General features: G+C 33.7%; 1 protein-coding gene across 2 annotated transcripts in view; it reads left to right on the plus strand.

Moving 5' to 3' along the window:
* Window positions 1-19641, plus strand: part of LOC123671515 (putative phosphatidate phosphatase) — a 57264-nt gene that overhangs the window by 34176 nt on the left and 3447 nt on the right. Inside the window, exons 4-6 of one of the 2 annotated variants that reach the window (XM_045605399.1) lie at window positions 1176-1233; window positions 1293-1469; window positions 13384-13535. In XM_045605399.1, the coding sequence (XP_045461355.1) occupies window positions 1176-1233; window positions 1293-1469; window positions 13384-13473 (325 nt within the window). In that variant the 3' untranslated portion in view covers window positions 13474-13535. Of the gene's footprint in view, window positions 1-1175; window positions 1234-1292; window positions 1470-13383; window positions 13536-19641 lie in introns of those variants that run through there. The other variant, XM_045605398.1, reaches the window with a different exon arrangement.

A 19641-nucleotide genomic window follows, 5' to 3' on the forward strand; every position in this document is an offset into this window, starting at 1 on the left:
TTTTGAGATTGCGGCAATAATTTTGCCCAGATTTTGTTTGACTTTGTAAAGGTTCAAAAGATTCAAAGAGATTGATGAAAATCATCGAAATTTGTATCCCAAAATTAATAATTTGATATCAATAATCGTGTAATTACACGTGTCATGTATATGAACTATAGAAAAGTTATCTCAACTTCACTTGCAGCACATTAATTCTTGATTAAATTGTGATAACCTATAATCCCTCTCATTTGGTTTATTATTTTCAATAATAAATCTGTGGAGGTGAAAAAGTATGACTAATTCTCAAATTTTCGAAGCTTACGTTTTGCAATTTGTGAAATCCAAAAATGGAATAGAAAAATCTGTCCGTTCGGAGCCGAAAGTTTTTCTGAGAAACTATAGAAATACCCCATAGCTCGAGAATATGATCCATTAATTTTCCAGTTAAAAATCAAGAAAACAAATTTTGAAATTTCATGTGTCTCGAAAATGCAACAAAATATAATTTACGAATTGTTGATATAAAATTTCATGATCATCATAAGCACTCAATTGCAGCCTATAAGAAGTCGAAGCTCAGAGGTTAGCGTTTTTTTCATTTTGGTAACTGATTTTGATGATAAGAGATATTTTACGGAGAAATTTGTATTTGCAGAATTTTTAATTGTTTTGAATGATTCTGCATATAGTTTTTGAATAATGAACAATTTTGTAGAATTGATAATGTGGAACTATGCAAAAAACGAATGAACTATTTATATCAGGAATCTTCGTATCTTTTCTGTTTTGATAACGTCCATATTTGATGATATAAAATGAAATTCTATAATTCTATTTAAGGAAGAAGAATTTTGATGGACTTGTGAATATCAAATATTAACGTCAAAAGCATAACTGCTTCAGTGCCGATTTAGTTAGTAATTTTTATTATTTTAACGATTTTCATTGAAACCGAATTGTGTTTATTTAGTTACCTACCATAAAAATTCATTAAGGCAATTACTGCAGTTATTAGTTTATCTTCAACTAACATGTAATGTAATAAATGAATTATGTTACTAAATAAAAAATGTACGTTATACAGCACACTGATGTGCCAGTTATAATCAATTAGTAATAAGTAAAAGGTGAAGCAATTAATTATGGGATAATGATTAATGATTTGATCAAATTTGATGTCTTCTTTTCAGGTTATCCTTCCCATCCGGACATTCTTCATTTTCCATGTTTACAATGACATATTTTGCGGTAAGTAAACAGGAAAATTCAAAACTTCTTTCTCTGACGAACGGTGTTTTAATATTCAGATCTATCTGCACAAACGAATGACCTGGGATGGTTCTAAATTATTGAGACACACCTTACAGTTTCTGGCTGTATTGGCGGCTATCTTCACGGGAATGACCAGGATATCCGACTACAAACACCACTGGAGCGACGTATTGGCAGGACTCAGTTTAGGGTGTGCTATAGCAATAATCACGGTGAGTATTGATTATATTGAAGGCTGCCCTTGCAGTTGATTGTAGGTATGCACCAGTCCATAAAATGACATTTCACGACTCATTTAAACATGCATATACAGGGTGGCCACTTTTTCAATGGGTTTGTATTGGTAACTTTTAAACCATAAGAGTTACAAGGTCGGTCAAATGGAGAAAAAGTTGCATGCATAGAAGCATTATCAAGCAGTTCAAACAAATCGAGATTATCAGGGCCGGTTATTGAGATATCATAAGAAAAGTAAATTATGTCATTTTGATTCTTCTTTTTTTCCCACTTTATTTCGAATATTATCAAAAAATGTTACAGGAATTTTTTATTCTCAATTTGACGTAATCAGATTTCGTATCCAACGTTTCGTGCTCTCTGGGCCACCCTCAACCTCATTTTTTTCATTACGGACCTGTATACTTTATTACACTTTTCGAAATAACTTTTAACGCTGAATTCAACGATATATCATACAATGTCATTCAAAGTTGATTTTCAGGAGATTTTGACCCTTATCCAATTTTCTTTGGGTCGGATCTGTAGTGAATGCAATTTATCAAAAACTGCTGTTAATAAAATAGTCAAGAGACGCGAATACAATGATTTTAAATTTGAATACCAAGCCTTGCACAAATTATATCGTAATGATATCAAAATAAAGTCGATTCTGTAATTTGTTTCAACGGAACAAATGACAAATCCAACAATAGTGATTTCTCGCGAGAAGATTGAGAATGTATTGAAAGGTATTCAAGAAGACGGAATGAGCAAATGTATAAGTATGGGTTCCAGAACCGTTAAGTGCATTTTACAAAATGGTGGACATTTCGAACACTTACTTCATTCATTTTCATTTACTTTCGAATAATCATTCGATTTTTCTTTCATTAAATGATAATTCGTTCAATTATTATGAATTGAAATATGTAAATAATTATTACTTGTTTCTTGATTTGATTCTGATATGTTCCATTTAGTTCAAGATGAGTAAGTTGATTTTCTCATCGAAATGTATTGCATGTTGTTAATTAAACTAAAGGTACCTGAATGTAATACAGATCCGAACCAAAGAAATTTGGAAAAGGGTCAAATCAACTTTGAATGACATTGTATGATATATCGTTGAATTCAGCGTTAAAAGTTATTTCGAGAAGCGTCATAAAATATACAGGTCCGTATTGAAAAAAATGAGGTTGAGGGTGGCCCAGAGAGCACGAAACGTTGGATACGAAATCTGATTACGTCAAACTGAGAACAATTTAGTGTCGAATAAAAAATTCCTGTAAAATTTTTTGATAATAATTGAAATAAAGTGGGGAAAAAAGAAAAATCATAATGACAGAATTTACTTTTCTTATGATATCTCAATAACCGGCCCTGATAATTTCGATTTGTTTCAACTGCTTGATAATGCTTCTATGGATGCAACTTTTTCTCCATTTGACCGACCTTCTAACTCTTATGGTTTGAAAGTTACCAATACAATGCCATTGAAAAAGTGGCCACCCTCTATAATGAATTCGTCCGAGCTTTGTCTGACTATTTTTTGAAAAATATTTCATCTAATGTGACCGTTTATCACCCAATAGTCTGTATACCTGTAACATTTATTGAAATGAAAAACAGGAAATATCCAATTACATAGAAAATTTCTCTCGCGCATTGTTTTAACCTATTGAAAAAACTATGTTAATCATAAATGAAACAATAGAACGGTCGAATTAAAAATATTCGTCGCTTAGTTATTATGTTTTATTTCTTAAGGATGACGCAATAATAATACTCTCTAAAAAAAGATAATTCTTTATTTTCAACCCATCTTATTTAGATCTACTATTTCATGGATATAAGGTAAAACAAAAAAAAAATGACAAAAATTTATTTGATTATATATATATATCATGTTTTGATGACCTGAAAGAATCCGTAAATTTCCCATAGTTACGGCGTATTGATAAGAGAATTTACACCTTGACGACATGGTATAATCGTTTTGGTTTTTCGCCTCGTGCCATATTGGGATCATTTCCATAGTAATATTCTTGGACGTTCGCCAAAAAAATAAAAGTCAAGCTCAGTGAAATGTCATTGAATTGTCAAAATGCAGTGCTTTGGTGATGGTTATTGAAATTATTCTTTATATAAACGTAACTCGAGCATAGACAATATATTTCGATTATACGAACCTCTTCACTCGACGTAATTCGCGTAGATGACATCAAAAGTATCATTTTTGCCTTATGACATATACCTCGTTTTCGAAGCATAAGCGAAATGCAGGGTGTTCAAAGTCATTTTCGAGCAATATTCTATTGAGTGTGCTCAGTTCTGTATAACCTTTGAAGTTAAGATTTCTGGTCACATCAGAGTACTATTCAGAATAGTTGGAGAACCCTGAAGCAAATATTTCAAAATGGAATGTTTAGGAGGGGGGTCATGGTTGTTATTGACTCTTTTTCAGCAGATCTGCCAAAACATTTTTTGCTTCAGGCGCTAAAATTACTCGCGCCAGTCCTGATCTGAAACTCGGTCTGAAATGACCAGAAATCGTAACTTCAAAGGTTATACATAATTGACCGCACTCAATAGAATATTGTTCAGAAATCACGTTGAACACCCTGTAAATGGATTAACTATATTGTCACAAATACATATTCGAAACATAAATAAATACGAAGCTATATTTTTGCGTAGCTGTCATTTGCATAAAAACACTTAATTTTCGAATGTTGAGTCAAAAATGGTCTCAAACGATTGGGTTCGAGGATAATTCGAGATTTTGTTGGTCCGTTCGGCAGCCGTGTATACGATAACTCTCGAACGGAATGTACTAGGAATATTTGGGTCCAATTTGGGCAAAATCTGTTCGATAATTTAGGACTTATGAATTTTTGTAATTTCAATATTCGAAAAATATGCATCCAATCGCATTTAAAAGTAGAAATCTGTTGCAAAATATAAAAATTGATTAATTAATAACTAACATTTAGGTGTAATTTTGTGAAGATCGTATTATTGGAAGATCATTTTTTTGTTTCAAATTTTTTAATCCTTGAAATCTAACCATAGGAAATTGTTTGTGTATATGGAGTTCATGGATGAGATGACTAGTACAAAAATTGAACTGACTAAATATATTCTGACTTTAAGAACCGTTTGAACCGAGGTTTGAACCATAGAATGTCTTTCAGACAACAAACTGATTTGTTTCGATTTTTTTTCGGTTATTTGCAGGAAGTATCGATGAAAAACCGAGAAGGAAGGAGATATAAGGACGATGAAATTTTCGTGGGGTGTCGAGTTCATGGCATGGAGACGCAGTATTTATTTTTGAAGAATTTGTAAATTTCAATAAAAAAAATCGATTCTCTTCAAAAAAGACAAAATTTAATGCAGAATGTTCTTTCATCATTTGCATTTGCATAATAGCCTAAATCGAAAGAATAAAGCCTTCCGAGCATGCATTTTCTATTGTTATATGCGTTTTCGTTTTGTGATGAAAATTGTTCAAGATTTATCACGTTTTTGTGATAAATGTTGTTTTGTTGTTTTCTATGTATTTATGGCAAGTTCCAGATTGAAGAATTTTTCACATTAGATTATTGTTTAGAAACCTTAAGTACCTAGGCATATAAAAGCAAAGATATACACGCGAAATTTGGTGAAAAATTACTTGAATATAGATTTGCTTATCATTTTTCAGTAGAAAAACCGTTTCATATTCCGAAATTATTCTTGCTTATATTTTTCGGATTCCGGATAATTTAGCAGTGTATTTTTTTTACTGTATTTTAAAATTGAGGTTGTTTTCGATCCGAAAATCTAATAAAGATAAGGAATTCACGCTTTTTTTAATAAATCAAAATGTTTAATGTTTCAATTATTTTTGTATCCCCACATCATAGAGCTCTCTGTAAAGAAAATTAATTAATTAATAAAAATAAGAATAGATCATATAATCGACATAGGGCTTAGCATATGCGAAAGAGACTTATAGGCAATTATGAGGAATATAGAGAACCATTTAAAAATAGGCATTTTCCCTTAATAAAATTGTTAAACTATCCATTTTCTGTTTTTCTTCGAATTCGTCTCTCGATTACCTAGTAAATTCATCAATTCGCCAAAAAACAAATCATTGTTCGAGGCGTGGTGAATTTCAATACGTATATATAGGTACCAACATGACATAATAATAATAATTTATATTTTATGAGTGTTGTCTACAGGACTAAAAGTCACAAAGAATCCAAAAGTTATTCAGGTAATTCCGTAAAAATCTCAGATGATCATTAGGGAAAACCACGCATTCCATTTCTGGTGGAAATACCTGCCACATAATGAAAATTTTCTTATCAGAAAAACATGAGTTTTCAGGAAATAAGTTGATAATAGGTTTCCATTGAAATGGAATTACATTGAGAATTCTATCATAGCCTCATGACTATTTATGAATCAAAAATAAAGAGAAAAAAGTGATTTTCATGTCATTCTTTGTCAAACTTGCGCTTTACATTAGATTTAGTGATTCTAGTGCTAATAGACATGAAAATATCACTTGGCTTCTAATATATTACTTAGCTGGGATCTAGGATTTATAGTATTTGTGAAAGACATACAACGTATTTGAATCAATTCGATATGTTCACACACTTTCTTTTTTTAACAATTAAATTTTGTCCGGCCATGCATAAACACGATATCTCTCGAATAGAAATAAATTCCGACACTGGATTCTGAAATTCTTTCATATTGAAAGGATTCAAACTGATGTTATTTTCTCTAATTCTGTGGTTATTCCGTTCATTCTTCCACATCTTCCACAAAATCGTGCGAGAATATATCAGAAACGCACAGTTTTCATGGTTATATTTCATTATTCTATGTTGGTATTCCGAACTTTCCGCCACGGCTTTATCTGTCAATTCATCAATTTGCCTTAAAGAAATCAGTTCTGCCAACCAACATTTTTCAATGCAAAAATCACTAAATTATATTTATGGAAATATTTCATTAATTTCAATGAAAATGCAATGTATTAGAGAAAATAATGTATAATACTCGTACAGAAGGCTCATTCTACCACTCGTTCATTCCAAAACTCGCCACTTCGTGGCTCGTTTTTGAATTTTGAACTCGTGGAAGAATATCAATGCCTTCTGCACTTGTATTATAAATAACTATTATTGAGTAGCACATATCATACATTTTCAGTTTCTTTACCAAAGTGTAGTTTGAACCGAGGTTTGAACTCACATAACAGATTTTCTACTATTTTACATAGGCGTACAACTTTGCTTCCGCCGTATTGTCCATCGCTGGCCACTACTTTCTCCCATTTTTCGGGCAGCGTACGCATCCCGTGTTGAAAAAACTGGTCATCTTTTGAAGCGATCAACGAATCGATCCAATTTTTTACTTCTTCATGAGACCGGAAGTGCTGGTCAGCCAGGCCGTGTGCTATTGATCGAAACAAGTGATAGTGCGAGGGAGCAACGTTTGGAGAATACGAAGGGTGGGGTAGGATTTCCCAATTCAACGTTTTACAAGTATGTCTTGAACACTTTCACAACATGGGGTCGAGCATTGTCATGTTGTAAAATCACTTTACCATGTCTCTCGTTGTCTTTCAATGCACGGACCAAACGCAATAATTGCGTTCGATAACAATCACCTGCGATTGTTTCAGTCGGTTTTAACACCTCATAACACACTACGTCGAGCTGGTCCCACCAAATACTGAGCATGACCTTGGAACCGTGAATATTCGGTTTGGCCGTCGACGTGGAAGCATGGCCGGGTTATCCCTAGGATTTTCTGCGCTTGGGATTATCGTAATGAACCCATTTTTCGTGCCCAGTCACAATGCGATGCAAAAAATCCCTTTCGTCATTGCCTTACAAGCAGCTGTTCACAAGCAAACAAACGCCGTTCAACATATCTCGGCTTCAACTCGTACGACACCCAATTTCCTTGTTTCTGCATCATTCCCATGACTTTCAGGCGTTTGGAAATGGCTTGTTACGTTACTCCCAATGATCCTGCCAATTCTTGTTGCGTTTGACACAATTCTTCATAAAGTAATGCCTCCATCTTCGAAAACCTTCTCTCTTCGATGTCAAAATCACCGTTCTTGAAGCGTGGAAACCACTCTCGGCACGTTCTTTCACTATTAGCTGCCTCGCCATAGGTATTTGAGAGCATTCGATGAGCCTCCGCCTCAGATTTCTTCATATTAAAGCAAAAAATTAAAAAATTAAAAAGCAAATTACGAGGATTTGACACGTAAGCTGACATGTTTAATCGAGAATAACTTTATGATGCAGACACAAATCGACTAATATTTCGATGGCCTTATGTTAACAAATACCTAAGATTATTGTATGACATCTACGATATATTTATTTCGACTACAGTTATCCATTGCAAAACGGCGGAAGCAAAGTTGCACACCTCATATAAACAAGGTGATATTCTTTAAAATATTGAAAATATCAAGTTAGGTCGTGGAAATTAATAATTTCATGAATACGTGACAATTCAACTGACAATTGGAAATCACCTCAACTCGAATGAATATAGGGTATTTTTGGAACAGACTAAATGTTCTCTACTTCTGTATTTCATCAGGAATTGCCCTGTTCATATTAGAAAATTATTAAATCTAATAGGTCTGACAATAAATACGATATTTCTCGTAGGGGGTTTGGAGTAAACCACTAATTTTGATTTGTTTGTAAAGAATCAATTACATAATATATTGTTTTGCCTTTTCAATCCATCCTCCTACGCATTCAATACCTCTGACAAAGGTGTATATCTAGAACAATTTTTTTTCACTCCTACATTCTTTTTCTTTATAATCCCTTTATCTCCGCCAACCTTTTCATATTACGTCACTCAAACTGGAACGAACGTAATGATTATAATACCACTTTTGTCAACAAACTACGAACTGACAACAATGAATTGGGTTTGAATCTTTATAGCAGTAGCATGGGAATTATGTTAGGAAATGTGCTACCTGGGGGTCTAAATCTTTCATACAAGGGGTCTTACTTTTACAGCAGCACATATCTGTCTAGCAATAAAAGTTTTTTAAGGCGGGTAACATCTACAGGTGAAATAAATCCCTTCGCAGGTTATTTTAGGAGATTAGGTTCGAGATTTGTTCTAGAGATTACGAGAATAAGATGCACATTATAGAAGTTCCGCCCAAAATAGTGCTTTAATCGAGATGAACATATCGATATTTCAATCAGTGATGTTCATTTTGTGTCTCGAAAACAAACATGGGTACCTGTCAACTGGCTTGAACATAATCACCTGGGGGAACCTACCTATATGATTTTTGTGTTTCTTTAATTACTTTCTTTATGCAGTTGTCATCAGATTATACCTTAGATGATGATGCAGATATTTCGTTCCTAAGAATCCATCAATTCTGACTGGCATAACCGAATCGCTCAGAGGAAGACAAAATAATGTATTATTCATGAATTTTTTTTAGTAGACATAATATTATAGGACTTCAGTATCTTTTGTTCGTCCAAAATTATTTTTCGCCTCATGAAAAATTGTTTGATTCTAGCAAATAATTGATCATGGAATTTTCTAAACTCAAAAATCAATTTTAGTATACCGGGTGAATTTTTTAAGTTGAATCGGTTAATGATCTCGAGAAGGAGACAATTTATGGAACGAAAAAAAGTTGATGGTTTTGAGGAAAAAGTCCACTGCTACAAAGTCTTTCATTTTCTTATCCTTGTGGAGGGGGGTTAACTTCGGAACCCGTTCTTTATAGCAGATCCATATTCTACGGAAAAAAAAAGAAAAATTTTGTATGAACAATTTTTCACGATTCGTCAAAGATGATAATGTATCCGTTCCATTAATCACATGAAATTTTACTCCTTTTAAATTGTTCAACCATTCGTTAAAACAATGGAAAACGTTCTGCTCATAATTTCTCTCATTTCTAAAGATTCCAAATAATAGAGATCCATTTCGATATTTTTTTTTATTGATTTATTCTTTTTAATCAGTAGTTTTTGGGGTATCGCGTTCTCTCGGGAGGATTAATAAAATACTGATGGAGGACAGCGAGAACTTTATTGTGTCACAGCACTTGGAAACATCCTTGAACACTCTACTAACTCAACTGGTCATCACCTCGTAACTTGCTCTCTGAACTCTCATTTTCCCAGTTTTATACCTGGATTACCAACAAGAAATCATATTGTAAACCGTGAATTTCCTCTTCCTTTTCTTATTCTCTATGTTGTATGCCTGCGCAATGGTATCATGGTACCTGCACACTAATTCGGGTAGGAGAAAGATATTCCCTATTGTATCGTTTTGAGAACCTTATGAATGAGAAAGTATGCTCAAGTACTACGAAAGATCATTGTTACACTAATGCAAGTACATTTATATCAAGTATTGTGACGACAAATTCGGCTAGACACAAACATTATATCCAATTGCTTGATATTGCCACAAGTATTTCGAACCATAAACACCAAGAACAATTAATTCCACCATTTTCAAATGATCAATGACTGTACATGTACTGAAAACAAACAGTTCAGCAAGAAACGTCTGAATTTCATCTGAATGATCAATTAACAGGTACGTTAAGGTAATTCAGACGCAAATTCAAATTCGAATGCAGAGCCACCTGTGACGAATCCTGAAAAATTGTTGCTACAAAACTTTGTTTTTTTGTTTTTTGCCGTAACACGCAATAAAAAACAGGAATTTTCATTTGAAATCTCAAAGTGCACCCGCGTACCTTTCCCAAGGGCGAAGTGAAAGGTTGAGGTTTCAGCATGAGGAGAAGGAAGCTTCGTGTTCATGGTCACGAGATCCGATGATACAATGATCCGAAAATGCAATCTATTCGTTGGATTATTTCCCGCCATAATTTATTTGAGATAAAATCAACCAATACCGAAAATAGCACTTTCGTATCATCTTTTCGTCGGATATCGTAACTATGAATAGGAAGCTCAAGTAGACTTCCCTTTCAAAACAATCAATATTTCATTCGAAATGTTTTTCCCTTTCAATTTGACTGATTCAACTTAAAAAAATATACCCGTTATACTCGCTGTGAACTATCTTTTATGACTTCAATGCACTGAAAGCGGGTGATTCAACTGATAATTTGAATTTCGACTGGAGAAGAAAGTCGAGCTAGTCATATCTAGAGAGTTCATTCGATAAGATTGCATGAGATTTCAGAAGTAAATTCGCTCCTAGTATTTCATCATCGATTTCTTTTATGCTCTCTCAAACGCCGCATACCGGTAAAATAATATTTCATTATTCGCAATTCGCAACATCAAGATTACTTAAAAACCATAAACATCACGGTCTTTATTGATCGACATTTTCTGTTTCGGCCAAATTGATATGCGCTATTCCAAAACTTGTTTTCAAGTGAATTTCGAAATCCAAATTCTCATCTAATTTCGTGATTGACTCGTTGTACCATGCCTTCAACGACCCTCCGTCTTTTATTATTTTGTTTGGTAACGTTTTTCGTCTTCAAACAATTCATTTTAGACAACGGTTTTTATTTTCCTTATGTACGGTAAAGTGGTGTGACTTTGCCAACGGAGGTAACTTTGTCGAACTGCCTAATATTTTAAGTTTCACTTTGTTTTCGTAAAGTTGGCAACATCTTACAGAAATCACGAATCGCAACCTTTAACCACACTATACATGTTGCAACCGTCGCAGTTGTCTGGCGTACTTTGAATGGTTTGCTACGGTATGTTATGTGAAATATATTTAGCAGCTTATTTTACATTAATTTAACGTCACCTTAAAAAAAACTGAAAACATTTGGTTTAGAGGATTTCGACATTTCGGGAAATTTTTCTATTGTGGCCCTTTGGCGGGAGACATTGCTACATGCCAAATTTGTTTTTATTTTGAGGCACAATTATGGGTCGTCGATACAAAAAGAAATTGGATGCAAGGAAATATAGTAATTATACGCAAAAACAATAATCCGAGCAATCAATGCAGTTTGAAATGAAAACATTTCAATACAGACAGCTTCCGAAGGGTACAACAGTCCCAGAAGATCTCTTTGGAATAAAATTAACAAAAGTTATATGGGCGAACCCGGAGGCATTAGTGCACTAACATATACCGCCAGCACTTCATTAAATTGCCAAAAAACGCATTTTTGTGGCATTTGCAAACTCGCGCCGATTTGCGGGTCACTTTGCCAAATTTTTAAAAATGAAAAAAAAAAGTGTGCACCTTCTCATCTGATTCTAACCACAGCAGTCGACGACTGAAATGTTCAAATAAGACATACTTGCACAGGACTCATTTCACAAAAAAAAACGAAAAAGTTACACCAAGAAAACTATAAAAAGTGGTGCAAAGTCACACCGCTCTACGGTACTTACATTGAGTAGATCTGGGTCGTTGAGGCTCTGTTAGCCTTCCGAGAACTGCGTCCAAATTGATCTCTCGTTCTTCACCCTACCTCTTCATACAAATCAAAGGAGACCGTCGATACTGTTAACGAAGCCGACGACATTCTTAGAAGCCTTGGCTTTTACTTCATTAGTATCCAGAACTGACATTCTTATATGATTGGTTCTCAGACCAGTCAACCCCGGACATTTGAATATGATGTGCATAATATTCAAATTCATGTTGCACCGACAGTGTCTTGTTTATAGTTCCACCATTATCCGAAGCTCGGCTCTTGGTAGCTTCAATTGCTTCCTGGTATAGTTCGGTGAAAGCACTAGAAATTTCTTTCCCTGAGCAAGACCAGGAGTGTTCCTCCTGAGGGGTTTTCTATTTCCCACTCCCATTGTTGAACCAACAGGTGTGTTAACCTTGATTCTCCTTTCGCAAGTTCATCGGCTTTTTAGTTTCCTTTGATAAATACTCCCTGTAGCCATAGTAGAGTTACTTAAGTACCTTTGGTCTGTTGCTTCACAGTATTACGGCACTCCCATGTCAGCAGATACACCTGGCTATATTATTCCAGGGACCTCAGCGTGTCCTCGCTGTCCCTGGTGATGTAAGTACGCTCCCCTTCGATGTTTCTTTTAAGACACTCTTGAGTACACATATGAGCTCTCGGTCTCTTTTTGCAAGATAGAGGTCCCATTTCACGAATTCCTTATTTTTTTGAGGTCCTCATTTAGGCCAATAGCTGTGCCTCTCTCTGATTTTGATCGGTCATCAATGACCGTTTCAAAGGATACTTGGAAATCGAAGATTGTTGGCATCACATCCGAGGGTTTTGCCAAAAGATTTGAATCTTATTGATTCATTATCCCATCCAGTCTCCCAGCCGGAGATTCCCACTGCGGGATATTCTTATTGCTTTCAGCAAGCTACATTTCCCCACATGTAGAGGCAGATCAAGTATAGCCTCAAGCGCTGCTTGTATAGCTCCCTTATCACCAATACGATCAACAATCTGTCACCATATTTAGACCCCAATTGTTTGAAAGAAATTTGCAATGCGAAATTTCAGACAAATTCTTCGATAATCTTCACTTTGTAAAAATGGAAAAATACACTTGAGAAGAACGGACAAAATGAAGCTTTGAAAAGCAAACTAGATAAAGATAGGTCACGCTCAAATTCCGCTTCAGAATGAAATACAGTTTCGGACAATTGACGATAAAAAGAATAGCAATCATCACATCTTACTGTTGTTTCAAATGATTAACTCTCAACTTTGTATTGGCTTTTATGAACACAAATGAATTACAAAATCTTCATTTTGGTTGAGTGTTCCAAAAGGGACTTGACTTTATGACATCCTCATTAATCTAATAAATTCATAAGCATGCATCATATCATTGTTATACTTAAAATCTCACAACATTTTTCTAATAAAGCTGCATGTTTCAGGGTCGCTTCATTGACACACGCCATCCATTCACTGCCTTTTTCTTCAAGGGCAATCATCCTAACTACAAAACAATTCCTCAAACCTATTGATTTTGTTATTAATGTATTTCGTTAAAGAGTTCTTGAAATTTTCAATAAAAAATTATATTGAACAATGTTTTTTATTGATAACGATAAATTAACATCAAGTTTTTTTTCAATTCCAAAGAATACTTGGAATATCTATTCCAAAATTTATTTTTTCTACGACTACTAAGAAATATCGCCATTTTATTATAAATTACTTACTGTTGTATCACATCCACACTATGTCATGGATCGCCTACGTTGGATGAATTACTTACATTGAAAACTCACGATTCTGCTTGATATTTGCAAAACTTATGAAGTTTTAAACTGGAAAATTGAAATCCCATCGAAATGATCTCTCACTCCTGAGTAAAATGATTCCACACGGTTATAAACAAATGAAATCGAGGAACTACTAATATAGTACCTATGGAAACGCAGAAAATGCACACTGTCAACGACAGAACATTTCCAAAATAAATCAATTTAACTTGAACTTTAACTTTGCATGGCTTGATGTGTCCAAAGCTCGTAAAATATAAGCCGAAAATACTGATGGAAGGACAGAATCGTATTTGAAAACGGATTCACTATCAGTGTGTCGAATCAATTGAGACCAGTATTGGTGCAAAATTCGAAAATTACAGACATTGTGAAGAATGATAGAGCGCTTCAAAACGCGCAATAACTCACATTATCTCTACTGGTGAGTTCTCATAAACCTATTTTTTCACGAGAAAATCAAGGTGCTTATACTCACGTCAAATAGTCAGTTTTCCTAGAATTAGTCGAGTTCGAAATCTTCAATTCAGACTCTGGAGTATTAATTCCGATTTTCATCGTTAGGTTAAATCGACAGTTATGGACTGACAGGTCCGTAAAATATGCTATAATAATATCATTCAGTTTTCTTGCGAAAATTATTCTCTCTGAGTGTTGTACTTCTAGTATCGCTGAAGATTGTAATAAGATTACACATGAAATATTTCTTTTCGCCCACAAAAGAGGTTTTCTAGTAACTTTAATTTGATCTTACCATAAATGACCTCAATGAGTAGTATATTAATTCATAATGAACATTATTGTTCTGTACTTTATGAAATTGAAAATTGTGCAACATATAACAATTATAGCTGGTAGAATTTATTAGAAGTAAACGATTCATTAACCAAATTAGTGTAATTGTAATGTGCGGAATGCATTTAAACAATAAAGAAAATATAATGTAAACAGAGACCCTAGAAACGCATTACCCAGATGGTTTCAGTTCTTCATCTTTTTATTTCAAATATGTATGAAACAAAAACATTAGAAAAATGTAATTAAAATGTGAATGTAGAAACTTGTGTGTTGCCATGCTACACAACGCAATCAACACGTCAGTTACATAATCAAGATCTATTTATCCATGTCCACTCTAGATTTTCATGGGGTTGTGTTGTAAAACACCGCTTAAAATCTGTGAATCGTACAGAAATGTATGTCCAACCCAAGAGATAGTTCATGTATTGAAAAGAAAAGTATGCAACTACAACAGATGTATTAGGAAAAGTCATGAATATGACGAAGTTCTTTCAAAGGTATCATTGACAAAAATAATAATTAAACTGTCAGATAGTTCCTCAGGCATAAATATATGACATGGAAAAGGAAATTGTTACTTGTTTAATCAAAGTAATAACAAAAAGTTTTTGGGAATAATTTTACTCTCCTCAAGAAAACAGCTTGTCTCTCTTTTGTTCCTTTTTATTTTGGAACATCCCCTAATGAATTATGCAATAGGGACTTCAAACTGCGCTGAATCATTCTATGTGTATATGTAATTTATCCTTAGGTATATTTAGATTTTTTCCAAAAATTCACCAAGCTGTGAACTGTTTCAAATTCTCTGAATTCTACTAATATAATCCAGTCAACTTGTGCTCACAAGGGGTACTTTTGATTCCTTCGATTATAGAAAGAAAAAAATGCAAAAAAGTTAAAAAAATTTTTTGGCGGTTTTTAGGATATTACTAGGAAATAATACAAAACTTGAAAACCTACAAATTCATTGCATTAAGTTTTTTTTTCCGATATTAAACTGTTCTGGATCGAACTATAGTTGAAAATTGACATATTTTATCTGTCTTTGCAAAAACCCACTTTTTTGGATAGTTTTGATTTCTTCGAATTCATGTGTAATTTGTAGGACTGAATCCAAATCTGAGGTTTGTCACTTCATGACGGAACTCCGAATAAAATGCAAAAAAAAAGTAACAAATTTTATGTTTTAGCGTTTTTTTTTGTGTAAAACTCGGAAAATATATATTTTTCGTGGATGACCTTCCTATACAAAAGTTTGAATATGATTACTCTATTGTGTGAATAGTACGACGTTATTTTTTCCTTAATATATTAATTGAAATTTAAATTTCAAAAATTGATTTCAAAAATGCTTTTTTCGGCAACCGTCCGGGAAGTTCTCACTTCCCGGACGCTTTTTCTCTGAGAAAGTAGCATTTCCCGGCCTAGTCCGGAAGGTACGTACTTCCCGGACTAGGGAAAAGAATTACGTCGTTTGTGACATTGTGAATATAAAAATCTTGGCAGGTATATTTTTAATAAATGCAATTGATCATTACCATAGCAACCGAGAAAACGGCTGACAGTTCATATGAAATTAGTTGTCAACAATTTGTATGTTTTTTGATCGCAATCGTAATAAAATATGGAAAGCAGCAGCGATAGTGTTATTCTACACGGTTGCCGAAAAAATATTGTACGCAACACGCCCGAAAATGGTTTTTTTGGACTCACAGACTTCCAGGACTCGCTTACGCTCGTCCTGGAAGTCTGTCTATTTTTGTCTATTCGTCCAAAAAAACTTTATTTTCCGGACTTGTTACGTAAATTACTATTTCTGAAAAAAATGATGGCTTTATAGTTCAAACCCATTAGGATTGTATTGTAAGAAGAAATTATTCAGTAAAAGATTGTTCAATATTCTGTACACTGAAATATTTAATTCAAACTCAATTATTGGGACCAGAACATTGAATTTTATTCTTGAGTTGGAAATACAGGGTTTTAGTGAATTAGTGCGACAAACTTCAGGGGGCGATTCAGCGAGAAAAAATAACAACAGTTTGCTATTTAACTTATTATTGTTCGAAAATGCTTTGTATTTTGAGATGCGGGGTGATCTTCTTAAAAACTGACCATTCATTTATTTTTCTAAATTTTTTCAATTGCTCGAAGTGACAAAAATCTAATGCTTTTTTATGCGAAAAAGAATAAAACATCTTAACTTTAATACATTATCGAAATAAGAAATATGCGTCTTGATGTTTTACTTTTTCACACCTTGCCATTTATCTACTACATTTTTACAATTTTTTCTTACGCTTTATAGCAAGTGAAATGTTGATAGGCATGAGAGAATTTTTGTCACAAATTGAACGAGAAATTCAAAAATTATTTTCAACTTGAAATATCTTAGTTGCGTACCATTGAGAAAGAAAGAGATCATTCCCATTATTGGCGCCAATGGTGAACATAAAATTGTTAATTGCATGGCAATAAATGCACAATAACCTGCTCTTGGAACCTATCAAATTTCAAATGAATAGATCGACCGGTTTCAGAGCAATAAATATATGGTCAGTTTTCAGGAAAAACTTTTTAACACCCAGTGATCTTTTTAACACCCAGAATGTTCTTGATGGCACCGTAGCTGATTCAACTCCTCGTACAAGCCTGAGCTTCGTAAAAATGGATTGATGTCTCCTCTTCTTGTAGCACCTATTTTCAGGCAAATTTAACTTCGTGTATGAACATCGCCGTTCAAGAGTCTATAGTGCAGACTACAGAGTTTATTAACTCTTATATATCACATATATTCGATGGGATTTGAATCCGGGAACAGAGTGGTCACAATATTACAATAGCCATTCATGTTTGAATAAAGCTAATAGTTCGACGAACAATATGGTTAGACTATAATGTGGTTAGTAGGACCATAGTTAGGAAAGGATAGTAACCCAACCGCCGTTTGACGGCAAGGAAATAGTCACCAGGGGTCGCTACTGTAGTTGGATTTGGATTTGGAGAAGTAACTCGATAATAGATAGCGCTGAATCATGAGCTATAGATGGCGCAGAAATAATACGATAATTCATTCAGTGGCGTGGTTGAAAAGGGATCGCATGACATTGCCAACAATTTTGATGTTATTATTAAGTTATCACAAATACACGCCACTGGCGTAAATGCTTATTACAGACCAAAAAAAATATCAAAATATAGAAATCTTCTGACCACTCTATTTCAAATATTTTAGTTCTTCAAAATAACACCGATTTTTTCAGAGGGCTCCACTTTACGGACCAATTTTTGACAGTAAAATTCGAGTAAAACGTGAGTATAACTAGATGGCACTCAACATCAACAAAATCGAAAAAAGCACTACACTGGCTTACTATCCTTTCCTTATACTATGTTGGACATAACACGTAAATGTGACAAGTTTCTTCAGAAAGCAATTAATTGATGAAACATTTCTACTCGCTATCTATCTGAAATTCAACCATTTCGATAATAGAGGTCAATGTGAAGTCTTACTTCCCTGTTGTGAAATTTGAGACCAATAACCACCAGAATGGAATTCAGGGTGAAGGTTATACAATTCCAATATCCAGAGGAAGTTTTTAACTAAAGCGAAACGTATAAGCCTAACAGCGAAATGTGCTCATGTGTCATTGATTTTTCATTTATAAAAGATTTTTTTTAATAATTCTACATTTTCAATATTTATAATTAAGAATACAGAAACTTAACATTTTTATTATCTCAAACTCGCAGTTGGTATAACAAACAGAATAGAAATTGCACTTTGGAAGTATCTTCCGCTAACGTTTTGACGTGGGTGAAAACCATACAGCTAAAACAATGAACCAACCATTAAAATGGAACAGGAAGAATTCAAAAAAATCGAGAACAATTCAAATATATCTCTTTCATGCTATGATTTGTATAACGTTGTCAACCATACATGGCTTATAGACTAATTGCTTCCGTGAAATGATTATTGCATTTGAGGTATGAAAGTTTATTGCACCCTCGTAATATAAATGTAATGTTTATCGACTTCATTGATTCAACGTACCAACATTAGGAATGTCAATAATTCACTCGAATACATGTGTGCCTACCTGCAGTTGTTAATATGAATGAAGTAAGTACGGTCTACTGTTTTTACGTGTTTAATGTCCACATATTATTCTTGAATCAACACAATTGTGGTCCGTCCTATTATGTATTTGAATGAGGAAGTTTAAGTTTGAAGGCAATCATAGTGGGCAGAAATAATAGAGTGGAAAACGGATATGAGAAATCCAGGAAATTTAGTAGTGTACATTCATATCAGAAACCGTGAACTGCAATTACTCCAAGAAAAGCACTGACTTGGTCTTAGTAGATTCTAGCGTTCGTCATTTATGTGCATATTGGGCACCAAAAAACTATTGTAATTATATTATATGAAATGTGATTTGTTATAAAGTCATTGTTTTGATTGATTATTATTCATCTAGACGAGGAGATTGAAACGATTTTCCTGATAATGGAGTTTGGCAAGAACATTCTACTGATGATCTCATATACAAAATAAATTGCTTCTCTTTTTCAATATTCTACTGGAATTTTCTGTAGTTCTCATGGCACGATCAAAATAAAATTTTGAATCAAACTTGAAATTGTTATTATATCTTATAGGCAGAAAATCAAATCGGTCGAATGTCTCTGATATATTAGTGTTTTATACTTATTATATTTTAATATTCTAGAGTTTTGATGAAGCGATCAACATAACATTCTGCACGAAGCTTAAAATTGTTATTTACTATCACGCGAAATATCCCGACATAATCGAATCTGTTGTGATTGAGATATTTTGTTATCAGGAAAACAAAATTTCGGAAAAATCATAATATAAATAGTTACAGAACATCTAGTCGGATTCTGTCAAAAAAAAGCGGCACCCTAACCTCAAAACTTTCTAGGAAATTGTTACAAAGCAAAACTGAATTTTGGATCCAATTGAACCACCATAATGCGCCAAAAAATAATTAAAATCGGTTCTGCTCTTCAGGAGCCGTTAACTTTTGTATAAATGTACTGTAGAATAATATAGTTATATACAAGATTCTGTAA

The sequence above is a fragment of the Harmonia axyridis genome, chromosome 1 (genome assembly GCF_914767665.1).
Source record: "Harmonia axyridis chromosome 1, icHarAxyr1.1, whole genome shotgun sequence".
NCBI classification, from domain to species: Eukaryota; Metazoa; Arthropoda; class Insecta; order Coleoptera; family Coccinellidae; genus Harmonia; species Harmonia axyridis.